The 14,070-nt window shown below is 44.7% G+C and overlaps 1 protein-coding gene across 3 annotated transcripts in view; it reads right to left on the reverse strand.

The window, feature by feature from the left end:
* Positions 1–14,070, reverse strand: part of LOC146785771 (phospholipid scramblase 1-like) — a 201,642-nt gene that overhangs the window by 65,307 nt on the left and 122,265 nt on the right. For all 3 annotated transcript variants that reach the window (XM_085635031.1, XM_085635030.1, XM_085635029.1), the window contains one exon: positions 6,659–6,879. In XM_085635031.1, the coding sequence (XP_085491157.1) occupies positions 6,659–6,879 (221 nt within the window). The remainder of the gene's footprint in view (positions 1–6,658; positions 6,880–14,070) is intronic.

Raw genomic sequence — 14,070 nt, forward strand, 5'->3', positions numbered from 1 at the left:
ATTTGAGTGGGGAGGTGGCTGCGCTGGACAGGGAATGACAGGTCTCAGGGTCTGCACGGTTCCCCTCGTCAGTGACATCACCCCCAACCTTTTGACCGGTCCCTGAGCGCCGCCAGTGACTTTTGAGACACTCGTATCTTTAGAGGTCTCCAGGAAGAGTGAACCCCTGACCTCTTAGTTCTGGGAGAGGGCCATTGCCGGGGGCTATCGACTTTCAACTCTGTTGTTGCCTGGGATTGCTACCTTCTCAGACATAGGGGAATGATGTATGTGCCCATGCCCTGAGAGTCCCTTCAGCCTCAGCCACGGTGCCGTGAGAGGACCGGCCCCTTTTACTTCAACCTCCCCTCCCTCCACGAGTTCTGCCTTCGAACCCTGGCCGCCACCCTTTTCTCAGGTCGAGAGGTTACCTGGTGATCTTCGGCTGTGGTCCGCCATCATCGAGTGGCCTGAGGAGAGGGGTCGGCCCCAGGTGTGTGGCGGGCGAGAGAGAGCGACGCGACTGTCGGACTAGAGAAGCCAACAGTCAGGAAGAGCAAGCGGAGCGGCAGTGAAGCCGCTGCCCGAGTCACCTGAGAGGGGGCCGGAGCGCCGCCCCCTGGTTGTTGTACGAGAGCGGAGGCCGCGTCCACGCAAGACGCGCTGTTCCGGGTTGGAGCAGCAGGAGCAGTGGGACGGCCGACAACGGAGCCTACCAGTCGGGTGCCCGGTGAGGAAGAGGTTCTGCCTCAGAAGGGGGAGTGCCCTCCGTCAACGAAGGAAGAAGGCTCCCGTCAGTGAAGGGAAGTGCATATGTGGGGGAACCCCTTGTGGGAGGTGGCCCCGAGGATGTGAATTATCGTTCCTTTCACTCGTGTGAGGATTCCCCCGTGATACCCCAGCATCGCGAGCTCCAGGAGGACATCACTGGTGGACAGTAAGCGGGGTATTGCAGCGCGGGAGAAGGGAGAGAGAACTGGGCGCTGGGGAATTCTTTGTCAAGGCTTGAGAGGGGGAAGGCCATCAAAGCCTGATGTATTTACTGGCGGCATAGCGCAACCATGCCCGTGACCAGGATAAATTAGAAAGGAGACTCACGTCTGTTGTGGGAGGTGGTAGGTTAAGCTCCAGTATCAGAAAGCGCTTAGATTGATAGCGTAACGGGGGTGGAGTAGTTTCAGTGGTCGAACACTCTAACAGTTACCTGGATGAAAGTAGCCCATTGATTGCCAACAGTACTTCCGATGTCCCGATAATTTGTATATGTCAGGAGCAGAGGGGAATGACAGTCTAAGGGCCAAGAAACCTGATACCCAGGGCAGCCAGTTATCAGACGAACCCTCATTAGACTAAGGGTTACCCTGAATTGAGGGATCGGGGAGTGTTTTACAGCGTGCAGTCTGCAAGGAGTTAGTCGTCCCTCCAGAGTCCCGGTGCCATGTGGTACCCACCTAGAGTGTTTAGATATGTGCTGAGCTAGAAGTAATATTCCAGGTCCGTTGTTGTTCGAGTAATGCCCGGAAATGTTATTCTGAAATGTAACAGAGTGTTTATTCTAAAAAGTTTGATAAAAAGATTATTTTGAATTGTAATGTCATGTTTTACCCCAAAATAAAGGGGAACGTTCATCTGGAAGTGTAATGAAATGTTTCAGGTTGTAATGTGAAATTGAATGCCCGAGTTTACTAAAAAGAGATAAAGACTTCTAGTAAACTTTACATTTAATCTGTGTAGTGTCCTTTTTGAGTGGTATTGCGCTAGATTGCGAACTGGGTAGGATGCAAGCACGAGATACCATGTTGAGATGAGAGCCTGTTGACCTGAGCCAAGCTACCCCTAGGACGTAGGTCCAACAGTGGTATTGGGGTGGGTGGTATTGACGGTGGTATTGGTGGTGGTGGAATTGGTGATATTGTGCTGGTATTTTTGGTGGTGGTGGTATTGGTGGTGGTTGTGGTATTGTTATTGGTGGTGGTGGTAGTTTTATTGGTGTGGATGGTGGTGGTATTGGTCGAGGTGAAATTGGTGATGGTAGTGGTATTGGTGGTGGTGGTGGTATTGGTGGTGGAGGTGGTGATATTGGTGGAGGTGGTGGAGGTATTGGTGGTGGAGGTGGTGGTGGTATTGTCGTGGTGGTGGTAGTGGTATTGGTGGTGGCATTGGTGGTTGTGGTATTGGTGGTGGTGGTATCGCTATTGGTGGTGACATTGGTATTGGTGGTTGTGGTATTGGTGGTTGTGGTATTGGTATTGGTGGATGTGGTATTGGTGGTGGTATCTGTATTGGTGGCATTGGTGGTGGTATTGGTAGTGGTGGTGGTGAAATTGGTGGTAGTATTGGTGATAGTATTGGTGGTGGTATTGGTGGTGGTGATGGTATTGGTGGTGGTATTGGTGTAGGTTTTGGGGGTTGTATTGGCATTGGTGTTGGTGGTATTGGTGGTGGTGGTTTTAGTTTTGGTGGTGGTATTGGTGGTGGTAGAATTGGTGCTGGTATTTTTGGTGGTATTGGTGGTGGTATTGTTATTGGTGGGGGTGGCATTGGTGGTGGTAGTAATGACAGTGGTATTGGTGGTGGAATTGGTGATATTGTGCAGGTATTTTTGGTGATATTGGTGGTGGTGGTGGTATTGGTGGTGGTGGTGGTATTGGTGTCGATGGTGGTGGTGGAATTGGTGGTATTGGAGGTGGTGGTGGAATTGGTGGTGAAGTTATTGGTGGTGGTATTGGTGGTGGTATTGGTGATATTGGTGGTGGTGGTAGTGTTATTGGTAATGGTATTGTGGTGGTGGAATTGGTGGAGGTGGAATTGGTATGGGTGGTGATGGCATTGGTGGTGGTATTGGTGGTATTGTAGTGGTGGTGGCAGTATTGGTGGTGTTGGCATTGGTGGTGGTGGCATGGGTGGTGGTGGTATTGCTGGTGGTATTGCTGGTGATGTTATTGGTGGTGGTATTGTGTTGGTGGCGGTGGTATTGGTGCTAGTATTGGCGATGGTATTGGTGGTGGCATTGGTGGTTGTGGTATTGGTGGTGGAGGTGGAATTGGTGGTGGTGGAATTGGTATGGGTGGTGGTGGAATTGGTGGTGGTATTGGTATGGGTGGTGATGGCATTGGTGGTGGTGTTGGTATTTGTAGTGATGTTATTGGTGGTGGTATTGGGGGTGGCGGTGGCGGTATGGTGGTATTGTAGTGGTGGTGGTATTGGGGGTGATGTTATTGGTGGTGTTGGTTGTGGTGGTGTTGGTATTGGTGGTGGTGATGGTATTGGTAGTCGTGGTATTGGTACTGGTGTTGGTATTGGTGGTGGTGGTGTTAATAAAACAGGCTTTTGAAAGCAACCTATCAGGTGGCTTTTAGTACAGATGACATGCAACACAGATGTGCTGTTGTCAGCTTCAGCCCATTAGCACAGGACTATGTGCCACCTGGAATTCACATGACTTAATTTGCTAATCATCTCTAAATCCACTTTACTTGGGGGGGGGGGGATTGAAACAGACACAAGATAATGCCTGGTTAAGGTGATTGAAAGCAGGCATCCATGTTACGGGGCGGCCGTCCTGCTTAAAAAAAACACAAGAGGTTTCATTTGAAGCAGCGCATGTCCGGCCTGCAGTAAGAGAAACGCAAAGTTAATAGTGCTTGCAGACTAAATAACAGGTCCCATGTAACAACCAAAGTAAAAGGGCTAGTCGCCATGGGAGGGTGCAAATGAAGACAAGGCCGTACTTCGGAGGGACTAACAAGCCTATTAATTAATCCGAAGGCAGTATTTATGAAAGACAATGACACAAGCCAATGAAAAATTTCAGCAAAGAGTGGGCGCAGCTTCTCTCACATACTCTACTACTGCAGTCTCGCAGAGCAAGTAGTACATGTGCGCTGCCGCTAGGCTCGACCTAAAAAGGGAGCTAGCGGTATTACTATTGCCAAGATTAATGGTACACGTTTACCCTGATGGATGGACACTCAGTTGGCCTTGCTGGAATTCGAGCTTATGTCACCAACAGTGGTTCTTAACCTTTTGACATCTGTGGGTGCCCACTGAATTATTGGAACCTGTGGACTCCCACTGGAAACAGGGATCCTGTCCTAAGCAATTTCGTTGATTTGAACCGTAAAGCAAAACAGAAAATAAAGGAGAAAGCATTCAAATAAATACACAAATGATTACATGTTTTATTTTATTCACAAACATTTAAAAAAAATAGTTATGGCCAGGTTGGCGTTTTTCTAAATTAAATGGAGGCCACTTATTGCCCATCCTATATTCTTTTCAATGCACTCCACAAATCAATGTGAGGATATTAACAATTTATATTCGCCAATTTCAAATTACTTCACGTTACTGTACTCGGTTCCACATCTACAAGTAGGATGCGACCAAACCCTGTTCAGTCGCAATCTTATACTTAACAATGCAAGCGTGCATTCCATTTGGAATGCATGCTCCCATAGTTAACTGCAGAGGTGCAGTTCATCCCTGCACGCCGTGGTTGGCACCTCAAGATGCCTTCTACCGTGTGCAGGCATCAACAGGGGGGCACCTATACCGCCAATCTGTGGCCTCGCACCAATAGGGGCCCTGCTGGGGGCGACCAAAAACAGTTTCCCACTGCCTTTTTGTGCCAGAAAGATTGGCAGAAAATGGCATTGGGAAACTGCCATTGTACTCCCTCGGACAGAAAGAGGCGGCTGGGGGAGTACTGAAGGGTTTCTGGATGGGCTCTCTGAGAATGGCTTGGTAGGAAAGGAATCCAAATGGCACATTCCTTTCCTGCCTTCATCAGAATAGGCCCCAAAGTTTAATTCCTGCTGGAATTGTACTGTGAAAAAAATTACTGTATTTATTAGGACATGTAATTTTTTTAAAACTCCGTATCTGTGAGATTTAACACACCTGGTAAATTCAAAGCCCACATAATCTGACTACAGCTGGCGTGCTATTGTAATAATACAACTCACACTCGCGTAGGTGGAACAGAAGAGTAGTTTATTCATAAGAGGTCATTAGAATCTAACAACCCTAGCCAGGCACAGCCAACGATCACCAACTGAATAATGGACCCTGGCCACAGCCGAACCTAAGGTGACATAACGGAATGTTGAGATCACAAAGGGCCTAGCAAGGGCAAGCTAAACCCAATATGACAGATACGTACCATCTTTCATCTAAACATGTGATCAGGACCCAACTCTCAAATCATCGCTCTGGACCCTGGAACCACAGAATTTGTGTATTTGTGTGCATTTGAGTTTGATTGTCAGGCAGCTTCATAATCATATAGTATGAAAATGCGACAGGATACCATCTGGCAGAGAAATCGGGGGACCTACATTTAGCCCCCACACAGCCTTGTATTCAAATAAAACAGATGTGAGGAAAAGCAAGTAAATCCTAAATCCAGCAAGAGCAGATTGTCAAAACAAGTAGCATTTGGCATTGAGGACAATCACTGGAGTATTAGCAGCCAAATACAGGCCCGGCCAGCAGTCACTGTCGGTCCTATTTCCAGTTCCATGTGGATGGTCCATAGTCCAGTAACAGAAGTACTGCTGCCTCGGGGAGACCTAGTGAATGAGCAATGTATGACTGCTCATCACGACCTGCAATTTCCAAGGAGAGGGCTGCTCAGGATAGAGGAGGGGACCAGTTAAGGGTGAGTAGGAGATCAGTGTACATACGAAAGGGGAAAAGTCATTCTACAACAGTGTGGAGTAACTAATAAGATGGTCTCAATTTTTTCTGAAGTCCTGCAGACAAGATGACACTGGAACCACAAATAGCTCAAGCGCCAAAACTACAAATGCACAGGCAAAGCCAATAGGCCCGACTTTAATTGACAATGCAAGCAAATTCAGGCATGTAGAAATAGTTTGCGTGCAACAGCACATACAGCCAGACCTAGTGACTTTGCCAGTGTTTGTTTAAAGAATGATGTTGACATTTCAAACATGTTCATACCTTGTTAAAAGTAATAATTATATTTTTAACATAATGCAGTAAATAAAGTTGTGAAATAACTGAACACATAGCATTGTCCTGTAATGTAAATGGAAGAGTAGAAGATATTCATACACTGTCTGTACTAGAAAATGTGTAATCAATGAACCTGGGCTCAAATCACTACTTCCCTAAATGACCAAATTATGTGATCCCAGGCAAATCCCTTCTTCACTGTGCCTTATGTTCACTAAGGATCAAATCGGACGCCACCTTTAAGGTATTCATTTTAGGATGTGTGTTCTATAAAAACAAAAGACCTCAGTTGTGTATGGTTTAATAGACAAGGACCTTACTCCATTGCTAATTATATTGGCCATATAGAGAGTGCACACGATAAACCAAAAAATGTCTGGGTTTACATGCACCAGTGGCTTAAAGGCATGGTGGTTAGGGGTGTGTGGGACAGGAATTCATGTATAAGAAATATTCATTTTAACAGAGGTAAATGTAGCTATATAATCCACTATACTATAGAGACACTCCATCATTAAAAGATTATTTGAAACAGTATTTATCCTATTGTGTACAATACATCAGCTGTGTTCTATACATGTCATATCCTTGCTGGCTCGGCTCTCTTTATGTCTCTCTAGGACTCTATGGTTCTTCCTCTATGGCTTGCCCAACTCCACGACTAATATTAGACTCATATTAGATAAAATGTACGTACCTCTTGAAGACAACAAGGGAAGAAACAGCTTGAACATCTATAAGGCCTCTGCAGTTTCATGACCTCACGACCCGTGTTATCAATCACACTGATGACAAAAGATCGTGCAGGGCCACAAAACATTCGCGTGCAGCAGTCGTTTTCTTCAGCTGCAAAGTAAACTCGTTGTCCCAAGGCATTTTTTATCTCATACTTGTTGTTCGTTTCAAACCCGATTAAAACTAGAAGAAAACAAACAACTTTTTGGATATTCACACTTAGAAAAATACATAAATTAATATGAAATTTGTATCCTTAAATGTTAAAGGTTTAAGACATCCTGTGAAACGTATACAAATTTTAGATTATTTACGAGGACACAAAGCGGATATTTGTATTCTGCAAGAGACTCATAGAGGATACAGTTTTAGAATATATGAAAAAAACCGGTCTCGGTGGCCATCTAGGGAAACCTACCAAACCCACACATTTCTGAAAACTAGACACCCAGGTGAGTCCAGGGAGGTATGGCTTGCATGGAACCACCCACCCCTAGGTTTTCCTACCCAGAATACCCTGCAAACCTCAAATGTAGCTGAAAAAACCAAACACTTTTTTCTCCAATTTCTGTGTGGGAAAGTTGTGGGATCTGTGGGGGCTGACACAAATATCCTACCACCCAACGTTCCTCCAGGTCTCCCGATTAAAATGGTACCTTTTCTCGTATGGGTGGCCCAAGTTCCCACCACAGGCAAGGGCCTAAAACATTTTGAGAAGACCTCAAAATTACCTATCAGAAATTGACCTGGTTTTGCAAGAGGGGTCACCTGGGTTTTTGACCCCGGACTCAGTGGCCATATAGGGAAACCTACAAAATTCACACAATTTTTTAAAACTAAACACCTGGGGGAGTCCAGGGAGGTATGGCTTGCGTGGACACCCCCCCCCCCTCCCAACGTTTTCCTACCCAGAATTCCCTGCAAACCTCAAATTTAGCTGAAAATACCACTTTTTTTCTAAAATTTCTGCGTGGGATAGTTGTGGGATAAACAGGCTGACACAAATTTCCTACTACCCAAGATTTCCCAAGGTCTCCCGATAAAAATGGTACCTCAGTCGCGTGGGTGGGCCAAGTATCCGCGACCGTCAAGGGGCCAAAACTTAGAGGAGACATCAAAATTACCTGTCACACAGCGACCTGGTTTTGCAAGAGGGTCACATGGATTTTTTGGCCCCGGGCTCCACGGCCATCTAGGGAAAACTACCAAACCCACACATTTCTGAAAACTAGACACCTGTGGAGGTCGAGGGAGGTATGGCTTGCGTGGACTCCCCCCCCCCACGTTTTTCTACCCAGAATCCCCTGCAGTAAAACTTTAAATCCCTATGATGTTGGGGAAAAAAACGGTGCAAATTTGGGGTGGATACCTTATGTGGTCAAAATGTTATAGGGGCCTAAATGCGAACTACCCCAAATAGCCAGAAATAGGCTTAGCATTTAAATGTTGGTGATCTATTTATTCGCATGATTTCTGCTCTATATTCTAGCCCTTCTGCTCGCCTATTCGTTAATGGTCAAATTTCGAATCAGTTTTTTCTTTTTCAAGGTACTAGACAAGGCTGTCCTTTATCAAACCATTACTTACTACTATTAGAAAGTGTATTAATATCACTGGCATTAATATTAAGGATGTTATAATTAAAACATTAGCATATGCAGATGATATACTTTTGTTTATTAGCAATCCCGAATCTTCATTTCCTCCATTAATAGAGATTATTTCAATGTATTCACAGATTTCAGGTTATAAATTAAATACCAACAAAACTGAATTTTTTCCTTTAAATCCCCTTTGTACCCCTGGTATGCTACCTTTACAAGAAATAATTTGGCAAAGGGATACAATTAAATAACTTGGGATTCAGTTTACCAATTCTAGAAAAAAAAAATTACAATAAATTGCGAATCTATTATAAAATATATTAAAGAAAATTTCTCCAAATTATCTGTTTTACATTTGTCATGGTGGGGAAAAAAAATTACAGTACAGTTGAATAAGAGGATGGTTGAAGGATGAGCATGTAAGTGCATGGTTGAGCAAGTTAATATATGGGTAGGAGTACTGAGAAAATTAGATGCATGAGGGTCAAAGCTTGCACATATTAATATCTTGTCCTGCACATCACTCGTCTGCTTTACCTAACCTTGCCAAAGCCAGCTGTGTACTCTGCAGCATTTTCCAATACCAGCAGAATACACAGTAAACACTTCACAACTTGCTGCATCAATTTTGCCAACTTCTCTACCTTGGCAGCTCTTGGCTTTGAAACCACCACCACTAATTTTACGTACATGGCACCCATCAGCTGTCAAGGGGTGCAGGAGCCCCACGCTGTACCGCAAGACATCTGATTTTGGAGGTATAAACATCAGGCAGCACCCAATGGTGGAACGCACCAACGAGCGACCTCTGCACGGCCGCCACCATTATCTTAGTTAAAAGAGAGCAGGGCCAAAACACACGAAAAAGGATAGTGTAGCGAAGCCTCTGAATCCTTAAAGAAATCGATGTAGCGGTCTTAGAAACAAATACAGGAGGAACACAGAGTAACCACTAAAATAGAAAGTTTTTCTTGAAAAAGATTTAACAAAGATTCATCCATGTTTTGATTTGTTCCTGTAGCCTCCAATTATGTCTGAGGAAGTCATAGCCCCATTGACAAACAGGCTAAAGCCCATGAAGCACAAGGTCTGCACCACCATTTTGGAGGACAGGGTCCGAGCGACCTGGAATTGGCCCTCGGCATCTATTGTGCTGCCAGTCATCTGTGCACAGCCAGGCAGAAGAGGAGCAGTGCAAGGGACGGTGCAAGCACAGGTAATGTGGTTACAACTGACCCCTCCAAATGCCAGGGCCCAGGGTGTCTTCTCAACAGGTTTGGCCATCACCAATGAAATGAAGAGCTCCAGCCACCACAGACAGAGAGAGGGCGACCAGTGAGACCTGAACGCTGTTCTTGAGTAGACGGCAAACAATCTGAAAATTTTAAAGTAATCATTTGTACTTAAATACACTTCATTATTATAAGATCTCTCGCGGCCTGATGCCTTTCACCGAGTCTGTAAGGGCGTTTTCCCTCTTGCAGATAGGCACCCATTGTGCTAATATACGATCAGATCTCCAAAGGGAGATTCTTAATGGTTTTCGGTTCATTGATCTGCTGAAAACATCCAGGGTACCAAGAGGTGCAGAGCGAGGGTGGACACTTAAAAACACATCATATATGCACACTCAGAGCCATGGTTTAAGTGAAGATAGATGAATCTGAAATCCACAAAGAGGCCAGGGGTTTAAAGCCCACAATGTCCAGAAGAAATGGCAGCATGCCTATTTAGGCATGGTGACGGCTCCTCAACCCTGTCATGAAAGGTACGATTATCAGGGAAGTGTTTCACAGTGCCAGTTGTATCTTGAGGTAAAGACTGCATATGTTTAGACTGGGCCAAAAAGGGGCCAATAATGGCAAACGTTAATGGAAAAGCAACTGCCTGTCTTTAATACTGCCTGAGAGAACGAAACTGAGAGCTGGAGGGACTGCAATCTTGCCTAGCGGTGACTGTCCAATGCAGACAGCGGCTGGCTCTACTTCTGCCACCGATTCAATGCAATCCAGTAACAGTAATTGTAATCAAGTCTGTATTTGAACTTGTCTCGGATGGCATTTACCTTCAGTTTTCGCTGCAGTCTGTTCTCATGGACCGTCATTCTACCCAAATGTCGGCCTGCTTGACATTGTTCAATCATGTCTTTGTAGCAGCAATCTTGCCGGATGACTGTGCCCAGTATGAGTGGCTGCAGTGCTCTCCGACTGCAATCTTGCCTTAGTGACAGCAACTGTTCAGTGTGACCACAATTCTGCCTTTGGGACAGCAATCCACCTTTGTCTGTAACCCGGTCAGCGCTACAGAAAACCTTCTTTAGAGGGAGCAGCAGAAAGATTCTTGGGATGCCATCACTAATGAACTAGGCTCTGACCAAGAAATAGAATGGATACTGAGGGATGCAGATACACACCACAAAGCCTCCACTGAACATTAGCCCATTTTGATTTTTCAAGATTATAACTACTCTACACAAAGCGGGCATCAAAACTGTAGGTAATTAAAAAGCTTCTTAAACTGGATTTGGATGGGTCCTCTTTGATAGTTAACCAAATCGAATCCTCCTCATGAGGCAGACACCATGCTTTTACCCAAGTGGGGGCAGCAGAAGACTGAAGGAATCTTACATGGGCGATAGTAGGCATGAGTGTGCTGTTCTATTGTGGGGTCTTTTTGTGAGTCATGTAGGAAGAGGTATCATAATGTCATAGCAGAGGAATGAGCAACCTTAATTATAGTGGTGGCAACTGTCCCTGCGTAAGCTTGGATTGATTAATGGTTCTTCGCTCCTGTCCCACCCTTTCTCTTTCCCTAGCTGCCACACCCCTTTGTTTCAAGTGAGCTTTAAATAAGTAGGCCTTGGAATGTGCTAGTGATGGTACATATTTTGAGTTTTATCAGGGATCTCGTTATTCCTCTGGTCTTCTTTTGAAAATGGTATTTATTGAATACAGGTTTCTGAACCTCAATATCTCTTTTTTTTATTAAACCCTACCTTATGTATCCAGTGGAAGAAAGAAGCATTGTGATTTAGATGAACAAAGTCCTCTTTATTACTGTTGCCTTGACAGACTCAAATGCGAGCTAGCAAAGGCACCATGTCTTGAATTTTATTTTTGTCTTCCAACCAGAGCTAATATTTCCAAGGATGTCTTCAAATGGATCCCACTGACTGCAGAAAAACCGTCACCCATGCACTCATAACCAGCAGACTCGACTTCGGAACTCTTCTGCACAGACTCCAGACCATTCAGAACGCCGCGGCTAGACTCGTCCTCGGGGCACCACGTCACAAACACATGACCCAACACCTACGAGACCTCCACTGGCTCCCCGTTGAGAGGAGGGTCACCTTCAAACTCCTCACCCACGCCTACAAATCCCTCATCAACATCGGAGCCAAATACCTCAACGAGAGAGTATCCTTCCACGTACCCAAGAGGAACCTCCGCTACACTGCCCTGGCAGAGGTCCCCTGCATCTGAAACATAACAGGCGGGAGATCCTTCTCCTACATCGCAGCAAAAACCTGGAACGAGCTCCCTGTGAACATCAGATGTGCCCTGACCCTACACACGTTTAGGAAGGAACTCAAGACCTTCGAATGATCCGGAGCTGCTCCACCCCTCCACCCCCCGCACCTTGAGACCCTCACGGGCGAGTAGCACGCTTTATAAGCCACTGATTGATTCATAATGAGTCCACCTTCCAAAAAGTATCGTTAAAAGGTATTTTGTGACTGGAGTTAAAGGGGTTGGCTGTGAAACAATAAAGGGCTACAAGATATTTCATCCTTGTGTATGAATGAATCAAAGGCAGCAGAGATCATTAACATGTGTGTGCAAATTGACTTCTTGCGCTCAGATAACCCATCTCTCTGGTCATCTCCTTCAAAGACTTCTCTCAGTAGTCCTGTTTCAGGTCTTCAGTGTAGTGACATTCCCAGTAGTCCACCCCTCATGTATGGGAGGTGGGAAGGGACAGTGGCTGCAACAAGCAGAATCCACATACAGGTGAAAAAATTAAATTTAAATTTTGAGGGCATACGTGGAGATGGAATTCTAGACCATAGTAGTAGGCATGGGCTTTGTCATATGCAAATATTGCAGTCAATGTTTAAACAGAGATAGTCGGTCAGTCCTCAGGTGTCGGTGGCTTTAAGTTCTTCCAGGTGGTAGCGGAGAAATTGGAGTTCCAAAGTAAACATTTCTTGAATCTGAATGAATTGTTTGTTGCTTCTCTATCAAAGTAAATGGCTACCTTACAGCCAGAATTCCTCTTGCGTAAAAGAAATACTGTAATCATCAAGACATTTCCTTATTTGTTGCCTTTAACCATCTGTGCTTTATCTGGGTCCTATGAAGGAGGAGTTACTTTGTAGGAGACGCTGGTGCTGTGACCCTTGAGACGCAGCTCCCAAATGCATTATCCAAATTATCAACCATTGGAAAAGCCAATTGTTCTAGGTTTAATGTAACAACGCACGCAAACAGAAATTTTAAGTAATGATGTTTTCTTCATACAATAGCACATTAAGGCCAGACCTATTGGCTTTGCCGCTGCTTGGGAGTGATGCTTATAGTGGCGATTGCGACATAGTACTGGTGGTGGCCATGGTATTGGTGATGTGAATATTAGTAGCTGTATGTTATTGGAGGTGGTATTAGTGCTAGTATTGTGGTACTGCTTGATGGTGATGGTATTGGTGGTGGGGTGGTTGTGGTATTGATATCGTTGGCATGGTTTGTGGTGGTACTGCAGATGTGATATTGGCGGTAGCTGCTGCAGAAAACAAAAATTCTATTTACAAGGCATTTAGGAGATAAATAAATGTGTCAAAAAATGTGATTGTTGCGTGTATATTTTGGATATAAATTGTCCCCGTGTCTTACAGTGCTAGTTCTCAGAGAAAGTGAACAATGTACCAAACAAATAATAGCATAAAGTGAGAGAAATATTCCTCTAAGCTGATCTGAAGTGACTGGTAATGTCTTAAGCCAACAGCAGAAATAAGTGTTCCAAATTAACCAGTGGTAGAAGGGTCTTGACTTAAAGACCACTCTATGTATATAGTAAAATGTAGGTTTCACAAACTACTGATCATTCAACACACACCTAAAACAGGGCAGAGTAATACAGTCAAAGCCTATTTACTTATGCACAATATACACAAAAGGTGCCTGAAATTAGTGAATCAAGTGATGCCGAATCCAAAGCTGCAAAGCAAAAAAAAAATTCATATTTTTTCTTTAGCAGAAAAGTTGAATAATTTTTATATATTAAAGCAATGCATTGATTTTTAAGAGGCACAAATGTGTTTTATGCTCGTTGATGAGCTTGAACGTTAGCAATGGGTGCTCACCAGGTGACGCCACTGACCACCATGACCGCTTGCAAACCTACCAATTTTTAATAGCCTATAACATGGCTATGGTCACTTTTCAGGTGATGGGCAACTTAAACTGGGATACTTGTGCTGTGCATTCCTGCATATGGGAGGTACCAGATTTCGCAGTGGTGTTTGTTACTGCTCACTATTGAGCACATAGGTTAATTCGAGCAGATACATGGGCGAGGGTTCATGATTTGTTTTTTACTTTGTGGCTCTGGGTGCACACATTTAGTTTAGATAGGTACCTCAAATCCCCAACTTTCCCCTTCCCTTCCCCCGTAAACCCAGTGCTGCGCAATCTGCCCAGATTTTAAGAGTCACCCATTATCTTGATGTTGAGACAGTGTAAGATCCTGTGGTTGTCTGCAGGGTCTGCAT

Source organism: Triturus cristatus, chromosome 11 (assembly GCF_964204655.1).
Source record: "Triturus cristatus chromosome 11, aTriCri1.1, whole genome shotgun sequence".
NCBI lineage: Eukaryota > Metazoa > Chordata > Amphibia > Caudata > Salamandridae > Triturus > Triturus cristatus.